The sequence below is a fragment of the Ambystoma mexicanum genome, chromosome 12, assembly GCF_040938575.1.
Source record: "Ambystoma mexicanum isolate Mex_15411 chromosome 12, UKY_AmexF1_1, whole genome shotgun sequence".
NCBI classification, from domain to species: domain Eukaryota; kingdom Metazoa; phylum Chordata; class Amphibia; order Caudata; family Ambystomatidae; genus Ambystoma; species Ambystoma mexicanum.
The window spans coordinates 1,161,871,718-1,161,887,942 of NC_090936.1; the positions used below are offsets into that span (position 1 = coordinate 1,161,871,718).

The window sequence follows — 16,225 nt, forward strand, 5'->3', positions numbered from 1 at the left end:
CGCGCCACTCTTCTCAGGCACCTAATGCAAGATTTGGCAGAGCAGCCAAATGGCTGGCGAAAGCGCACACTGAAGAGTGCCAGGGTCAGTATGTGAATGTTACATACACTGCACCCTAGGTCTTACCTGGAAAAAAAGGGCGCCTTCATCCACTAGAGGGCATATCGATGGCTGCAACTGGACAACACATGAAGGACAGTATTTCATTTGAAATGTCCGCTGTTTGACTGGTCAATAGTGGTTAGGAAAGACATGTACAGCTATTTAAAGGGGATGAAACACTAAGGTTTGGAGTTGTCCCTTGAATAAAAAACATGTGTAAGAACCACATTTATACATGGTCCCCATGTAAAAAGCACGTGCATTCAAATGTAAATTAGCATCCAATACAGATCATTTAAAAAGGAGCGCCCGCCTCCGGTTGCGCCACCAGCGGATTAAAAGACGCGCACACTGCAGATGTGGTCAAATGCAACTTTAATAAATGGACTTCCCATTTCAGCAACCATTTGAAAGGAAAAATGAAGTCCCTATAAAAATAAAATGTCAACTTCCTTTGAAATTATAAATAGTAGAACAATTTTTAAGTTGCACTTTTGACAAGTATCCCTGCGTTTCACCCACAGCCTCCGAAAACCTTTCCTGTACCATCAAATATTTAAGAAACAGTCTTAGGTCAAAGGTCAGATCATCGCTTCCTAGAACATGTTTACATCGCCCCCACCTTTCTTTTCCAACCTTTTAAACTAAAGTTTCGATAGTCCCCAGTGTCTGATTAAATTCGTTTACAGTTATAAATTAAAGAAATTAACAAAATACAATACAGTAATATGTACCCCTTCCCTCCAAAAACATAAGCAAAACATGTAGTGCATAAGACAGTTTTTTAAAAGGTTTTTGGCATAAGCGACATATAGAATTGCTTATATGACTGTAAAATATATATTTCAAGTTAAAAAAAATTCACAGTTGGACTAAAAAAAATTGCACTCTGCACTAATGGTGTATTTATGTAGCTGACCAATAAAGGTTTCAAGTCTTAAAAATAAACCGGTAACGAGAACCCTTAAAAAAAAAAAAAAAAAAAAAAAAAAAAACAAGTGATGGTCAGAAAAAACTAATTGAGAATAGAAGGCAGCGAGCACATTCATTATAGAATAAAAACACAATAGTAACACAAATTCAAACAGCGTTCATTCCCTGAAATGTGCTGTTGGCTAAAAGCAATGTGCCAAAACCTCACACATGCACGACGGTCACATGCAGAAAAATAAGACCGGTCCTTACATATTTTGGTGAATTTCGAAGATAAAAAAAAAATGATTGTCACAACGACTGGTTCGCTTTGCATACCACACCTTGAAATCCTGTCCACCAACTGGTGCTTTTGGAAAAGGTTCCGAATTGAAATGCCCATTTGCCAGACCAGTCTCCTTCAATCGAGAACGACGATCGAGAGTTCAAATTCCTGACGCAGCCACTAGGTGTCACCAAACCATCAATATCAGAGTAGCTTAGTTCATTATAGTATGAGAACTTTGGTCTTGAGTCACCGATACAAGTTCCACTTCCTAAAATGGCCGCTCCCATGGAGGCTTACTGCTGTGTGGTATGCACAGTTCATACACGTGTGTTATTTCTTGTACATCCATCTGTATTCTTTGGATGTGCTTTTTTGGTTTGAAAAAAGTTACAACTAAAAACACAGGACTTCTGGGTAGCCAAGGAAACTTAAAAGCAGGTGTATAGAGCGCCACCTATATTAACAATTCATAAAGCTGATGTGCTTGATATGCAGCAGTTAACGGCCAGCATCCATACCTTAGGTGCTGTTTCTGTTTCCCACATCAACTGTCGTTAATAAAGAGAGTTCAGTCAACCCCCCCCCCCCCCCCGCAACCCTTTTTTAAATACAGGGCATACAAAGCTGGACTCTGGGGCGTTCCATTGACTGCCATTCAATGTAATTTTTTTTTAAAAACACATTAACTATGCAAATAAATTCCCATTTCGAAAAATTCCCAAACATTTCAAACCAAGTGAACCAGCAAACCATGTATTGTTGCGTGCGGGCCTCGATACATTTCATGCCATATATTAGCTATTCCTTCCCATGAAAATTTGTCCTTCCGTCTTTTCCAATACCAAATGCGATTTTTAAACCATTCCTTCTCGCGTCTCCGACCTCAACGTCCACAAAACCAGTTTAGCGGCAAACCCTCATTTTCTCTGGCGGGTTTGTGCCTCCATTAAATGGGCTTCCCTCCTTCGTCACCCTCTACTCCTGCTTACCTTCACATCATTCTACTCCAACCTTCATACATTTCCCAATTTTCTGGTATCCCAACCCTTTCACGTCCACCACCCAGAACTTCAGAATACATTCACCCAACACCTTCACAGATACTGGCCTATTATGTCTCGAAAGACTACACTTGCAGCCAATAAATCCAGCGTCACTCCTTCACAACTTCCCCCTACATTACTCCTACCTTCGCCAGCTCAAACTTCGCCCTCCTTTCACATACTCTTTACCATCACTTGACATTCAACTGCTGAACCCTTCATACATTTCTCAATTTTCCAGGTTCTGCCACCCTTCGATGCACAACTACATTTTAGAATAGTCAGCACACTTAAAATCATCACAAAGGCCACCTTGTTCATCTTCTAAAAAGGTGCACTGTCCCTTTAAGCACCGGCCAGCTGACCAGATCATCCTCCGGCTCGCCACTTCAGTAGCTTTGCGTTTAAATCATCTTGCGTTTAAGGCGATCATCACTTAAAAGTGAGGAACTACAGGTTTAAAAAAATAAAATGCATTTGAAACTGTACAACAAGGTGGGCCGCGGCAGCCGGCAACAGATTCACAGCTTGCACAGGGTCAGGAAACCCAAAAAAGCCGCAAGCAAGCGTCGCAAAGTAGCGGCATCGTGGTCTGTGCTCAAGAGGTGTCAGGATCCACTGGTGCAATCGCCGTTGCCAGGCGCCGGCAGGCTAGTGGAAACTATCCATACTCGCGGTGCCGCCATCCTGGGGTCACCAGCAAGGGTCCTTTAGGCATGGGTGCAAATCCTCTTGTTCCTTCGCACCATGTCCCAAGTTAGGCATACTACCGAGAAGAACTGGCGTGCCAAGCCAGAAGTCTGGAAGTCTCCGGCTTACCCAGGTTTCCGCACCCCATTCAGGGCTTCCTCCAGCTTCTCCTTGTACGAGCTGTAGCGCTTTGTTAGCACCTGGAGTTGCTCCTCTTCCTCTTTACCCAGAATTCGCAGGAAGTTCTGGAGCTCAGGCAGACTGAAAGCTTCCCACTGAAAGAGAAAAAACATGCATTAAATACAGGCAGAGCAGAATAATGTGCTACACTTACAACAGGGGGCAACCCCCTGCAGACCCAGGTGGGGCACTGAAATTGGCAAATTTTTTTGTCCCGCTTAAGAGCCTCAAAGACATAGGAGTAAAATGAAATGGTGTCCTAGCATGACTTTAAGCATTCATTTCATATGACCCAGACTCCAAACAATAAGAATAGGATCATTTTCACCCCCCCCCTTCCCCGAGTTGCTCATTTCCCTACAGAGCGAATCAGTTGCACCAAACATGGTTTACTCCGACTCCAGCACCATCATCACACCCCGAACCTGTCAGTGATTTTTAAAGCGTTTTATTTTTACATTTTTATATGTTTTTATACAAAAAGGCACGTCTAAGCACCATTCACCATCCACCAACAGCAGATAGTAATTGAAAATGTAACGCGCTTATACACCGGTTAAGCGCTTCAAGGCGGCAAGGGAACAAGCAAACATTCATTCTTAGGCCTTGAAGATTCTGAATGATCTAACAAAACTAGTCTACTAGGCCAGAGGCATTTCTACTAGTGTAAGTGCGTGACAGGGGGGGGGCAGAGGAAATACAGAATAAACTACAGTACTAGGCCTGGCGACTTTTCAGATTGATAATAGTAATTGGTTATTTATAAACGCGCCCAATACCCTGTTGCTCCGCGTCGTCTTGCTTCCAAGACTAGCGCGATGCCCCTGAGCTATCCTTCTGAGATGGTGGTTGGTCATCAAACGTGGTTGTGAAAGTGTGCAGAAACAGGAAGTGTGAGGGTGGGGGAGCGGGGGGGGGGACAAGTGCACCCAGTGCCATAGGGGCCTAGGAGTAGTTGCCCCTCTCATGGAGCATATTGCAGTAGTGCCAAGCAGAGTGCAGGGGCCCAGAGGCAAGTGCAGGACTGGCTGGGGAGCCTGGGACCTGTGAGGCTCTGGAGGTGCACCAGGCGACTAGTCGGTGAACTGAGCAGGTTTGGGAAGAGAAACAAAGGAAGGAAGCAGGAGAGAAGAGAAAGGATGTTAGCAGGGTGTTATTCCTGCAAAACCAACATTTAGCTATGTGACGGACCAGACTAACAGTAAATTAAAGCAGTAACTTGCACACCTAGGATGTTGCATCACAAGCTAAAAAGTGTGAACACGAGATGAAAGTCTAATTGATGGCAAAATAGCACCTCGGCTCTCAGCTTCCTCACAGCCTCTCCCTTTAGCTGTGAGACCAGAACACCGACTTAAGTGTTACGTGCAAATTACATTTTTATTAAAACCAAAATATACATGTATCAAGTTGCACGTAGTATCTTGCCTAAATATAACCTTGCACACTGAGTGCATTGCACCCAAGAGAGCAAGCAAATAAGGGAAAATGAAAATGGACCTGGTTGCAAGAGGCCAATGGTAGGACTGCAGGAAGTACGCCAGGTTTTGGCATGCAATGCTGTCTCCACTACTCCAATAACTGGCCCTAACCTGGTGACTCCCCTCTAAACTGTCCTACCACCTTACACAATCCCCCACCAACTGCTACCACAGGCCTAGCCGTTCAGACAACACAAAACCAGATGGGATTCGATTGCACGGTCCCACCGCATGAGCGGGCAACCACAGCCAAACCCACCAGATTGTGGGTTCTCCCACTTGGCTATACTCGTCCCAAGAAACTCGGCCAAAACTCGCAGAAGTAGATCGGCACTCATGACCCGGGGACTTCGACCTGCATCCATCAACACCACAGGTTTCACATCTGCCTCTCCCATTATCCCACTAAGAAAGCACCCCAGCCCCTTTTCTTGAAGAACCACAGAGTCCATTACTATTTTCACAAACCTATAGAACGTAGACAAAAATCTAAATGTTGTTACTAAGTAGAAAACAAGATTAAGGTCCCCCAAACTTTATGTGCCAGTATTTCAAAATATTAAAAATTAATTGAAAGTAAAAATGTAATTGCATGTACAAAAAAAAAATGCCACAACACTTAACTGAAAAATAATTCAGTTTAAACCCACTATCCAATGTACCTTTGTTCAATGTTCATTACTCAAATTTCAGCACAGAAAATAATGGAAATATTAAATATAGTTTTCTCCTTTCCATCACGACAGTTAGGAAATCTGGCAAAACCCTACATTATACCAAAAGTCTGCCACACCAGCCAACTCAGGTTTCGGCCTAACGGCCTTCATTTTCACAGCCAGGCCTTCTTCAGGGCTTTACAGTTTCTAATGGCACGTTGGCTTTATTTCCCAAATCAAACTGAGAAGAAAAATAGTGAACATGACAATTCTCACAGGGCATTCCTGACACCAAAATTGTATGCCCAAAAGGTCAATTTCTAGTGAGCAAATTAAGGCACTTTTGCACAATGGCCAACGAATGACTGAACTTTGTTAATGCCTGGCGTATGTCACATCTGATTCTATGGTTTCAGACAGACAGACGCGGCAGCCTACACCAATCTTTAGTCTTTTTTTTTTTAAACAGGGGGCAACAGTGAAACCATAACAGCCATTTTAGGCACAATGGAAGTCTACATGCTTGTGTGTAGCAGCCATGTTCAGATGAGGAAAGGAACAAGTTACTTACCTGTAACTGTTGTTCTCCAGCATGGGTCTGGCATGGATTCACATGCTCATGAATATTCCTTGTCGTCAGGCTGGGAATCCTCGGTAAAGAAAAAAAAACCAGTATCAGTTTCGTTTCTGATCTGTCTTTCGTAGTAATAACCAATCACTGGTCTCTGCGTCATACTGACCACAGCCAATGACTGCCCTCTACCTAAGCACCGCCTCTGGCAGCCATCATCAGATTTGGAAGCACGTGAAGTGGCAGTATGACCAAGTGAAGAGCCGCAGAGGGGTAGGCGGGAGGGTTCGCATGTGAATCCATGCCAGACCCATGCTGAAGAACAACAGTTACAGGTAAGTAACTTGTTCCTTCTCCAGCAAGGGGTCTGGCATGGATTCACATGCTCATGAATAAAGAATACAGAGCAGTACACACATGCACAACCACGGGAGGTGGCAAAGGCTCAACATTAAGCATTACATCAAACTCAACATTAAGCATCTTACCTCCTCACCAGGCTCACCTCAGGCGAACAGGTTGCGCAGCACTGCTTGGCCGACCCTGGACTCCTCCCTGGAATCCCGATCGATGCAGTAGAATTTCGTGAAGGTGTGCGTCGACCTCTACGTAGCAGCCCTGCAGATGTCCAGCAAGGGCACACCAGAAAGGAACGCCGTGGTAGCTGCGATCGCTCTGGTGGAATGGGCTCTCGGACGGCCAGGCAGCGGTCGGTTTGCCAACCGATGACAGTACATGATACAGCCGGAGAGCCATCTGGAAATGGAAGCCTTCGAGAGAGCCTTCCCCTGATTGACAGGTCCAGAGTTCACAAAGAGTTGTGACGTCTTCCGAAAACACTTTGTGCGGTCCACGTAGAACTTCAGCGCTCTAGCCACATCCAGCGAGTGCAAAGTCCTCTCAGCCAGCGACGAAGGCGACGGGAAGAACACAGGCAACACCAAGGGTTCGTTGAGATGGAAGTCCGACGGTACCTTGGGCATGAAGGAGGGGTGCGTCCTGAGCACTACCCTCGTGTCGTGAAAAGTCAAGTACGGGGCCTTGCAGGAAAGGGCCTGGATCTCTCCCACCCGTCGTGCGGAGGTGATGGCCACAAGAAACGCTGTTTTCCACGACAGAAACTTCAACGGGGCCGAGTGCAGAGGCTCGAACGGAGGTCCCATGAGCTTGGTCAGCACCACGTTGAGCTCCCACGCCGGGGCCGGAGCCTTCACCGGCGGGAACGATCTGAACAGTCCCTTCATGAACTCTTTCACCAGACGATGAGACCACAAGGACGTCCGCCCCGTGGTTCTGGTGTATCGGAAGATCGCAGCAAGATGAATCTTGATGGACGCGTGTGCCAGTCCAGCTTTGGCCAGCGTCAGCAGGTACGGCAGTACCTGGGGAGCTGTAATCCCTAGAGGGTTAATCTTCTGTGCGCGGCACCAGACAGAAAACCTCTTCCATTTGTGTCCGTAGCATTTAAGAGTCGAGGACGCCCTGGCCTTTGCAAGAACCTCTCTGCAGTCAGCCGGTATGTCGTATCCTCCAAACTCTAGCGCTGCAGGAGCCAGGCCTGCAAGTTCAGCTATTTCGGGTCGTGGTGGAGGATGGCGCCTCCTTCCCTGGAGAGTAGATCCGCGTCCACCGGCAGCTTGATTGGCGGGGACGCTGACAAGTCCAGAAGGTCCGGGAACCATATCTGCCTCGGCCACGCAGGTGCGACGAGGATCATCCTGCACCGTGACCTCTTGAGCTGGTTGACGAGCCGGATTAGCAGTGGCAAAGGAGGGAACGCGTAGAGGAACAGGCCCTCCCAGGGGACGAGAAAGCATCGCCCATGCTCCTCGCCTGGGGAAACCTGCTGGCGAACCTCCGGCACTTGGAGTTCGTCGCCGTCGCGAACAGGTCGATCTGGGGTGTGCCCCACCGCTGGAAGAGGCGATCCACTAGATCCTGCCGCAGTTCCCACTCGTGGCACGAGCGCAGCTCTCTGCTGAGTGAGTCGGCGATGGTGTTTTTTATCCCTGCCAGATGAAACGGCACCAGGAACATCCTTTGGGCGACGGCCCAATGCCACAGGTCCTGCGCCTCCTTGGACAGTGCTGGGGACCTGGTTCCGCCCTGTTTCCTGATGTAAAACATGGTAGTGGTGTTGTCGGTGAAGATCCTCACCACCTTGCCCTTGAGGGACGGAAGGAAGGACCCGAGGGCCCAGAACACTGCACAGAGCTCCAGGACGTTGATATGGAGGGACTTCTCCGTCGGGAGCCAAAGGCCTCTTGCGTGCAGATTTTCTGTGTGCGCTCCCCACCCTTCCAGGGAGGCATCCGTGGTCACTGTCTCCTGGTGGTGTGGGGTCTGGAAGTCCATGCCCGCCGTCAGATGCGCGCGGGTGCCCCACCACCGGACCGCTCGGCGGAAACTCTCGTCGAGTGTGATCCTCTCCTCGAAGCCGCCCGTCGTTTGGATCCAGCGTGCGTCCAGGATCTCCTGCAACGGGCGCATCCGGAGACTGCACATGGGAATGAGGTAGATGCAAGAAGACATCATTCCGAGGAGGGACTTGATGGACCTCACCTTGGCCGCGTCGGAAACCAACATCCGCTGTACTTTGCCCAGGATGGACCTGGTCCTTTCCTCCGACGGGGAGGCCAGAAGGGACACTGTCGAGCTTCGCTCCCAGAAACAGTGCGTTTTGCGCGGGTACCAGGTGGGACTTGGCGTAGTTCACAGAGAATCCCAGGTCCGTGAGAAGTTGGACGGTCCTTGCCGTGTGCTCCACGGCGAGCTCACTCGTCTTGGCTCGGATGAGCCAGTCGTCCAGGTAGGGGTAGACGTGGATCCCCTCGCGGCGCAGCTGCGCCGCCACCGGTGCAAGGCACTTGGACAATACCCTGGGTGCCGACCGTAGTCCGAAGGGGAGGGCTTTGAACTGGTAGTGACGCCCTTGGACCACAAACCTGAGGAATTTTCGGTGCCCCTTTAGGATGGGAATATGGAAGTAGGCATCCTCCAAATCCAACGACGACAGGAAGTCTCCTTCCTCCAGCTGACCCAGGACGTGCTGGAGGGTGACCATCCGGAACTTCTGCGCCTTGATGAACCTGTTCAGACGTCGCAGGTCTAGGATGGGGCGCCATCCTCCCGTCTTCTTCACGAGGAAGTATCTCGTGTAAACTCCGGAGCCCAGAAGCCTCTTTGGGACGAGTTCGATGGCGCCCTTCCTGAGCATCGCCCTTACCTCCAGGAGAAGCTGAGGGATGTGAAGCTCTTTCCTGGCCACGGGGGGGACGCGCGGGCACCTTCCTTGAAACTCGAGCGCGTGGCCCCGGGCTAAGGCGTCCAGCACCCAACGGTCGGTGGAGATGGACACCCACACGCTGACGAAGCTCGCCAGCCGGCCTCCCACCGGGGTGCTTCGGTGGGGGCCCGACCCCACGGCCGGTTCAATCCTGTTTCGACGAGGCTTTGCCGCCTTGACCTCCTTGGCGACGACGGCGGGGTCCGCCAGACTTGCCTCGTCCTCTGTAGGCCTCCTGAGACGACGAGCGGGCCGCTTGACGGTAGGTGGAGAAACCGCCGTCGGAACCTTTGGAGGCGCCCTTGCCTCTGCTGCTCCGAAAGGGCGTCCGTCGTTGCTGCAGAACCCCCAGGGCCCGGCCGTCTCAGTGTCCGCTTTAATGGCCTGAAGGGAATCGTCCACTGTTTTCCCAAACAGGTTGTTCCCATCGAACGGCATGTCCAGGACTCTGGTCTGTACGTCTTGACGGAAGCCCGTAGCCTTCAGCCATCCACGCCGCCTAAGGCACACGCCGTTGCCCAACTGGCGAAACACAGTGTCGGCGATGTCCGTCGCAATGGTGATGGCGTGGTCCGACGCCACCTCACCTTCCTGTAGGATCTCCAGGGCATCCGCCCTCTTGTCATCCGGTAGGAAGTCCAGCAGTGGAGCCAGTTGTACCATAGCTCCCTGTCGTAGCGGGCCACGATAGCCAAGGCGTTGGCCGCCTTAATCGTCGTCGCTGCAGACGAGATGACCCTGCGTCCCATAGCGTCCAATTTCTTTCCCTCGCCGTCCGGTGGGGAAGTCGATGTGGAGGCCGCACCCCCCCCTTTCTTCCTGGCCGCCGCGGAGACGACGGAGTCCGGGGTAGGCTGCGCCCGGAGGCACAGGGGGGCCGCGCCCGGGACCTGGTACTTCTTCTCGTACCGGTCTCTTCTAGCTGGCGTCGTGGAAGGGTTCTTGAGGAGGGCGAGGCCCTCATCCCAAATGTCGTCCAGTAGAGGCACCGCGAGGACCGTCTTCCTCTTGGCCTCGCGCCGTTGATAAAGGAATCCTTCCTTTTTCTTCTCCTCAGGGCAGAGTTGGAAAAGCTGGGATGCCCTGGCGATCATGGAGTGGAACGATCCAATCTCGTCGGGCGGGGAAGCCCTGGTGGGAGGCGACGACGGTAGATCCTCGTCGTATACCTCGTCGTCCGTACCCGTAGCTGCCGTGTCAGTCCCCGTATCATCCCCTCGGGTGGACGGGGAGGAGGGCTGGACGGGGCGCGATGGCTGAAAAGGAGGTGGAGGGTGAATCTTTTTCTTGGGCGGGGGAACACCAGAAGGTCCCGGTTCAGGATCCCCTGACGGGAGAGGTTCCTCCGTCGGCAACGGCAGTCTCGTCCTTATCTCTGAGCATAAGGAGTGTATAGCCAACAAAATGGCCGCCGAGTTGTCTTGCGGCGCTGGCAGAGGGGAATCCGACGGGCGATCAGGGGCCCCGTCGGCACCCTCGACGATGTCGTCACCTGCGTCGGGATCCATCCCGACGGGCCGGTTTTCTTCCACGCCAAGGCCGTGGCTTAAGACCTCGATCAGCTCTTCCTCCGAGGTTGAGGCCGAATCTACGACGACGCCCTGCCCCCCCTTTTTCTTCCCCGCCGGGGATTTCACAGGGGTCCTATCGATGGGCACAAAGGAGGACTCCCTCCGAGGTGGCAGGGAGACTCTGGTCGCCACCACTGGTGTAGCCTCCACAGGCTGAGCCAGGGCCGCCGCGACAGTTTCGATAGAGGGCTTGGCCGGATGGATTAAGGCCTTCAGCACCTTAGGTGCGCTCACCGCCTTATCCTTGAGGGGGGGGGGGGGACACTGCCTCGCTCCCCCTCCGATGGGGCCTTCGAGCTCGACCGGGGCTTCTCCAGGAGCTTCGCCGGGTGCTCACCCGTCCTCTTACCCGACCCAGAGCGTTGGCTCGTGGCTGAAGGTGCCGGGGAGGGTGCGCCCTGCCTGGCGCCTGTAGAGCCCGACCGTTCGGCGCTCCCGGTGCCAGCGGACTCGCGGTGCTTGGCCTTGTGTTGGACCCCCGTCGCCGGGGCGTCCTCAAAGGTCTTAGAAGGCCGCTCGGATTTCTTCCTCTTCTTCTCGCCTGACGGGCTCTTCCCTTCCAGCCAGTTGGCGAGACGTTGATGGCGGTCCTTCATGGTCCGCTCCGACATATTGCCGCAAAACGCACAGTCCTTCTCCACGTGCATCTTGTCCTCATGTAAGCAGTAGAGACAAAAGGAGCGTTCGTCCTCCTTAAAGACGTTCTGCAGCTGGCATCCAGGGCAGACCCTGAACAGCTTTCCGGGCGTCGAGCTTCCCTTCTCCTGGGCCATGTCCGGGCCTGAGAAACTTCTGGAGTCCTCCAAAAGCGTAGCTCGACGAATCTTCACCCTTGAGGGGCGCAGACGAATCCGACACGGGTCCCCGTTGATCGGATGGAGAGTCGGTGGAGCTTGAGGCTCTTTTGACCGAAAAAAAACGTGAAAAAATAGCACTAACGCTCGAGAGCAATAGCACGAGGATCCCAACACATGAACGTGCGGTAAAAATCTGAAGATGGCTGCCAGAGGCGGTGCTTAGGTAGAGGGCAGTCATTGGCTGTGGTCAGTATGACGCAGAGACCAGTGATTGGTTACTACGAAAGACAGATCAGAAACGAAACTGATACTGTTTTTTTTTTCTTTACCGAGGATTCCCAGCTTGACGACGGGGAATATTCATGAGCATGTGAATCCATGCCAGACCCCATGCTGGAGAAGGGAGGAGTTCCAGATCAAGCAACACCGAGAGGACTGGCCGTCTCCTTCGCCCTCACAGGAAGGACCGCTCCAAGCAAACTAACGGCCACCACTTTGAGAGATTGTAGAAGGGAAACCAGGTTAATAAATTCAACACGAAAAACGGTTGAAGACACCCTTCACCCCATCACACAGGTGGCATTTCAAGTATCTGTAAAGCGCCTGGTCACCAAAGGCCTCATTGCGCTATGAAGTTGGAAGTCACTGGTTCCGAGGTAAATGGACAGCTACTACTTCCTCAGGCCACCAGGCAGAGTGAGAGACCTGCAGCAGCAAAGCAGAGCTACGAGGCAGAAAAGACACTGCTACCACTCACTGTAACTTGGAAAACCTCACAAAACTAATTTCTCTAAAGACAAACAGGAGGTTCAGGTTCCTTAGATCCAAAAAAAACGCAGTGAGGAGTTGGATTGAAATATCAAACATTTGACCCACTAAGAGTGTACTCCAATTGTACACAACATTACCCAGTTTAGTCGCAAAGTTAGCACTTTACCCAAGGCCGGCCGCCGACACCGCAAACTATGGGCCTTGGAGGCAGCGCCCAATACTGCAATGAGCCACTGGAGAAGAGTGGACAGAGGTTCCCTACAAACAGTTTTGGAGATTGTAAATAAGATCGAATAACATGCCATGCATGGTCTGCCATCTAGTGGTTAGTCTGGCGCAGTACACGTTTATCACAGCAAATAAAAGGCATTATTTAGGTCATTCTTTTCCTACTAACGCTTGCATGCACCGCCAGTTACCCCGTCCACCGAGTCAATCCTGTCTGTAAACATGTGCTAAGTTTTTGACATTGCATCAATGAAAGTATTTCACCCCAAAGTCACTGTAAACCAACCAGGTTGTGCAGCCGGCATGCACATTATACATAAATAACAGTTATGGTGGGAGCAAAACGTTTGGAAAAAGTCCTTTGACCTGAAACGTTACATTCTACAACGCCACTTAGTAGCCATCACTGGAAGTTCACCACATCTTTTGAATAGTCTGTACCCAAATTGGGGCTAGGGAGAGAGGGCAGTGGCACCAAACATGTTTCCATCCTAGCAGATACCTCTGGAAAGACCATGTGTGACCTGTGTCCACAGCAACCATGAGAATGTCATTTTAAAGCCCAACTATCGCATTCTGCAAAGTCCTTCAGAGCAGAAGCAATTCCAGCCCCCTGAAGAGGATTGATCAACGCAGGCACTCCCTCACGACCTCCAAAACAAAGACTGACATTAAATATCTATATAACCTTTTCAAGATCGGGGGAGCCCAGCTCAGGACCAGTGTCAGTATCGACTGAGGCGAGGCAATCGCCAGTCCGAGCACACCACGGCGGCATGGGAAAAGGGAACTGGGGCAGCTGAACTAAGTCCAGATCCTTTAAATTCTACCTCACGAATGCAGACCGCAATTTCAAGTGAAGTTCAAAGTGGCTGGGTCTGCGGGATAAGGGGGGGGGGGGGGACGACGACTGCGGAGGTGGCACAGTTTCTAAGCAAAGTTACATTTGCACCTGCAAGTTCAGGAGCCCCCTGTGGACCGGAAGCTCAAGATACTGGAAAGTTAAATGGACAGATAAAACTACATGTGTTCAGAGGAGTTCAACAGACTCTGCCAGGAACTGAAGAGGGAAAGAGCAGATCTTACCCCCGTCTGCCCCCTGCCCATCAAATCGTGAATTACCTCATCCCGAAGGTAAAGGGAGCGTCAGAACTGAGGATTTTGGGGTACCCAGCTGTACAATTTGAGCCCCTTCTTTCAATCTACCTAGGGACTAGACGTCAACACTTCTCTAAAATGGAGGTGCAGTCCCACTAGTGGCAGAATAGATGGCTTGGTGAAGCAGCTTGGAATCTACGCCCTCGGTACATCGAAAATGGCCCAGCTGGTCACAATGAAAGCTCTCCCACTTATTTTTAGATATATTTTATTGAAGACTTTGCAAGCAGAAAAAACAAAAACAGTCAAAACCCCAATTGTCACCAGGTGGGTAAATGGGCTCTGCTGGAATAACAGCAGAAGGACCATCATTCTAGAAACATCCCATTTTCCCCAGAATGTGTCTGACCCCCCCAAGAGGCATCAACCATCTCTGCTGCAGGAACAGGGACGACAATGGCCAAGGCAAGAGCGGGTGCTGAGTATTGCAGGTCTCGTCTGCTGCACCACTTTTCAACGTTTGTGACAAATCGAGGGATTCAGTCACTCCTCCCAAGAGGGGAGCCCCTTCACGTGAGGCTAGGGAGGCGAGCCCGCTACACTACATTCCCCAGGGGTGGCAGTAAGCAGGTCTACATAGGGAGAGACTCCCCTCTTGGGGATAAAAACTCCCTTTCCACTGAGGAACTCCCTTGTCAGTATTCTCAAACATCCAGCGCACCCCTGTCAGTCAACAGGCAACTGGACCCCTCTTATATTCTTTATGGTAAAGAAACAGAAGAAAAGTATCTGCCGGAGACTCTGAAGAGTAAGAACATGAGAGTGATAAAGAATCACTAAGCCGAAGAAGCCTAAAGGAGTTATGAAGAGTAGAGCGCCAACACAAAGGAAGGACTACCCAAGAGCTGGGTAAGCCCAAGCGTAGCTTGATGAGAGAAAGAGAGACAAAGAGAGAGACAAAGAGAGAGACAAAGAGAGAGACAGAGAGAGAGACAGAGAGAGAGACAGAGAGAGAGACAGAGAGAGAGACAGAGAGAGAGACAGAGAGAGAGACAGAGAGACAGAGAGAGAGACAAAGCGAGAGACAAAGCGAGAGACAAAGCGAGAGAGAAAGAGAAAGAGAAAGAGAAAGAGAAAGAGAAAGAGAAAGAGAAAGAGAAAGAGCGAGAGAAAGAGCGAGAGAAAGAGCGAGAGAAAGAGCGAGAGAAAGAGCGAGAGAAAGAGCGAGAGAAAGAGCGAGAGAAAGAGCGAGAGAAAGAGCGAGAGAAAGAGCAAGAAAGAGAGAGAGTGCACAATATATCTGGACGTCTCAAACCAGCTGGCAGCGGGAAGCTGATAACTCGTGAAGAATGCTCGTTTGTGCATCGGGAAAGCGCAGGAGAGAACGTGCCCGAAGTGCACTACCTGGAGAACAGGCTGGAGAGAGATTGTCCAGGGGCTGGTAGTCCTTGGAGGGGCATTCGTATAGGGATTCAGAGGAGCCGCAACCCAGACTAGCCTGAAGTGCAGCACGCGGAGGACGAGCCAAGACTGGTTGGTCAGACCAAAGGAAAACTCAGGAGGGAGTAGGGCGTGAAACGCAGTGGCAAGAAAGGTGAAAGTGAATATCCCTTTCTTTAATAATACCACACACAGACATGGCAGTGTGTCAAAGGAGCGATCAGAAGAAGGCAGAGACACCGTCCTGACTGACAATGGAACAGAAGTAAAAGTAAACACTGACCCGGTGATGTAGCCCCATTGAACCAAAGGTAAAGGGGAGAGCCGGAGACTCATGGGAAGGGGGCGTGAGAAGTAAGTGGGCCACTCACATTTATACACCAAGGAAAACCAAATCTAAAGAATGGAGTAATCCTACTCGTCCCAGTGACTGGCAAGAGTATAAAAAGAGGGAGGATCATTCAGGGACTTACCATACTCGTCCCAGTGAATGGCAAATGTCATATGGACTCAACCTACTCGTCTCAGTGAGAAGATAAATCAGAATGAAGGAAGGGGGAAGGGTTGTGAGGTACACCACCTATTCAGAGACTCGGTCAAGAAAGAAAGTCTCGAGAGGAATCTGAAGAGCCAAGGGAACCAATATACGCGGATCTGGAAAAGCCCTTTGAAAGAGCTGAAGGAAGCGATAGAAAGACCATCTGAAGATCCAGTATGGAGGAGAACTCTGCTGAAAAGCACTCCAGGAGAAGGGAGCCATTCTCCAGGAGAAGGGGGGGGGTTCATTCTCCAGGAGAAGAGGGCATACTCCAGGAGAAGAGGGGACCATACTCCAGGAGAAGGGGGTCATACTCCTGGTCTTCAGTTTAGTAATGGTGATAGAGTCAGAACAGCTCAGGTTTGGACGGAGATCAGAATTTTACTATGGACGACGAGCACCCTACTTTAGTTGCATTAGGTAGGCAAACCCTTAGTACAGGGAAAGTTAGGCATTTTCTATTATTTTACAATAAACCATTTGAAAATGGCACTCATTGGTCCGGTCGTCTCCTGACCTACCACACGCTCCATAGTGCCATCTTCAGACTTAGACGATACCTTGGTTGCAGG

General features: G+C 50.6%; 1 protein-coding gene across 4 annotated transcripts in view; it reads right to left on the minus strand.

Moving 5' to 3' along the window:
* Window positions 1–460: 460 nt before the first annotated feature.
* The window catches only part of RASSF3 (Ras association domain family member 3), a 738,414-nt gene continuing 722,649 nt past the window's right edge, over window positions 461–16,225 (minus strand). For all 4 annotated transcript variants that reach the window (XM_069629771.1, XM_069629772.1, XM_069629773.1 and 1 more), the window contains one exon: window positions 461–3,311. In XM_069629771.1, coding sequence (XP_069485872.1) covers window positions 3,162–3,311 — 150 coding nt within the window. In that variant the 3' untranslated portion in view covers window positions 461–3,161. The remainder of the gene's footprint in view (window positions 3,312–16,225) is intronic.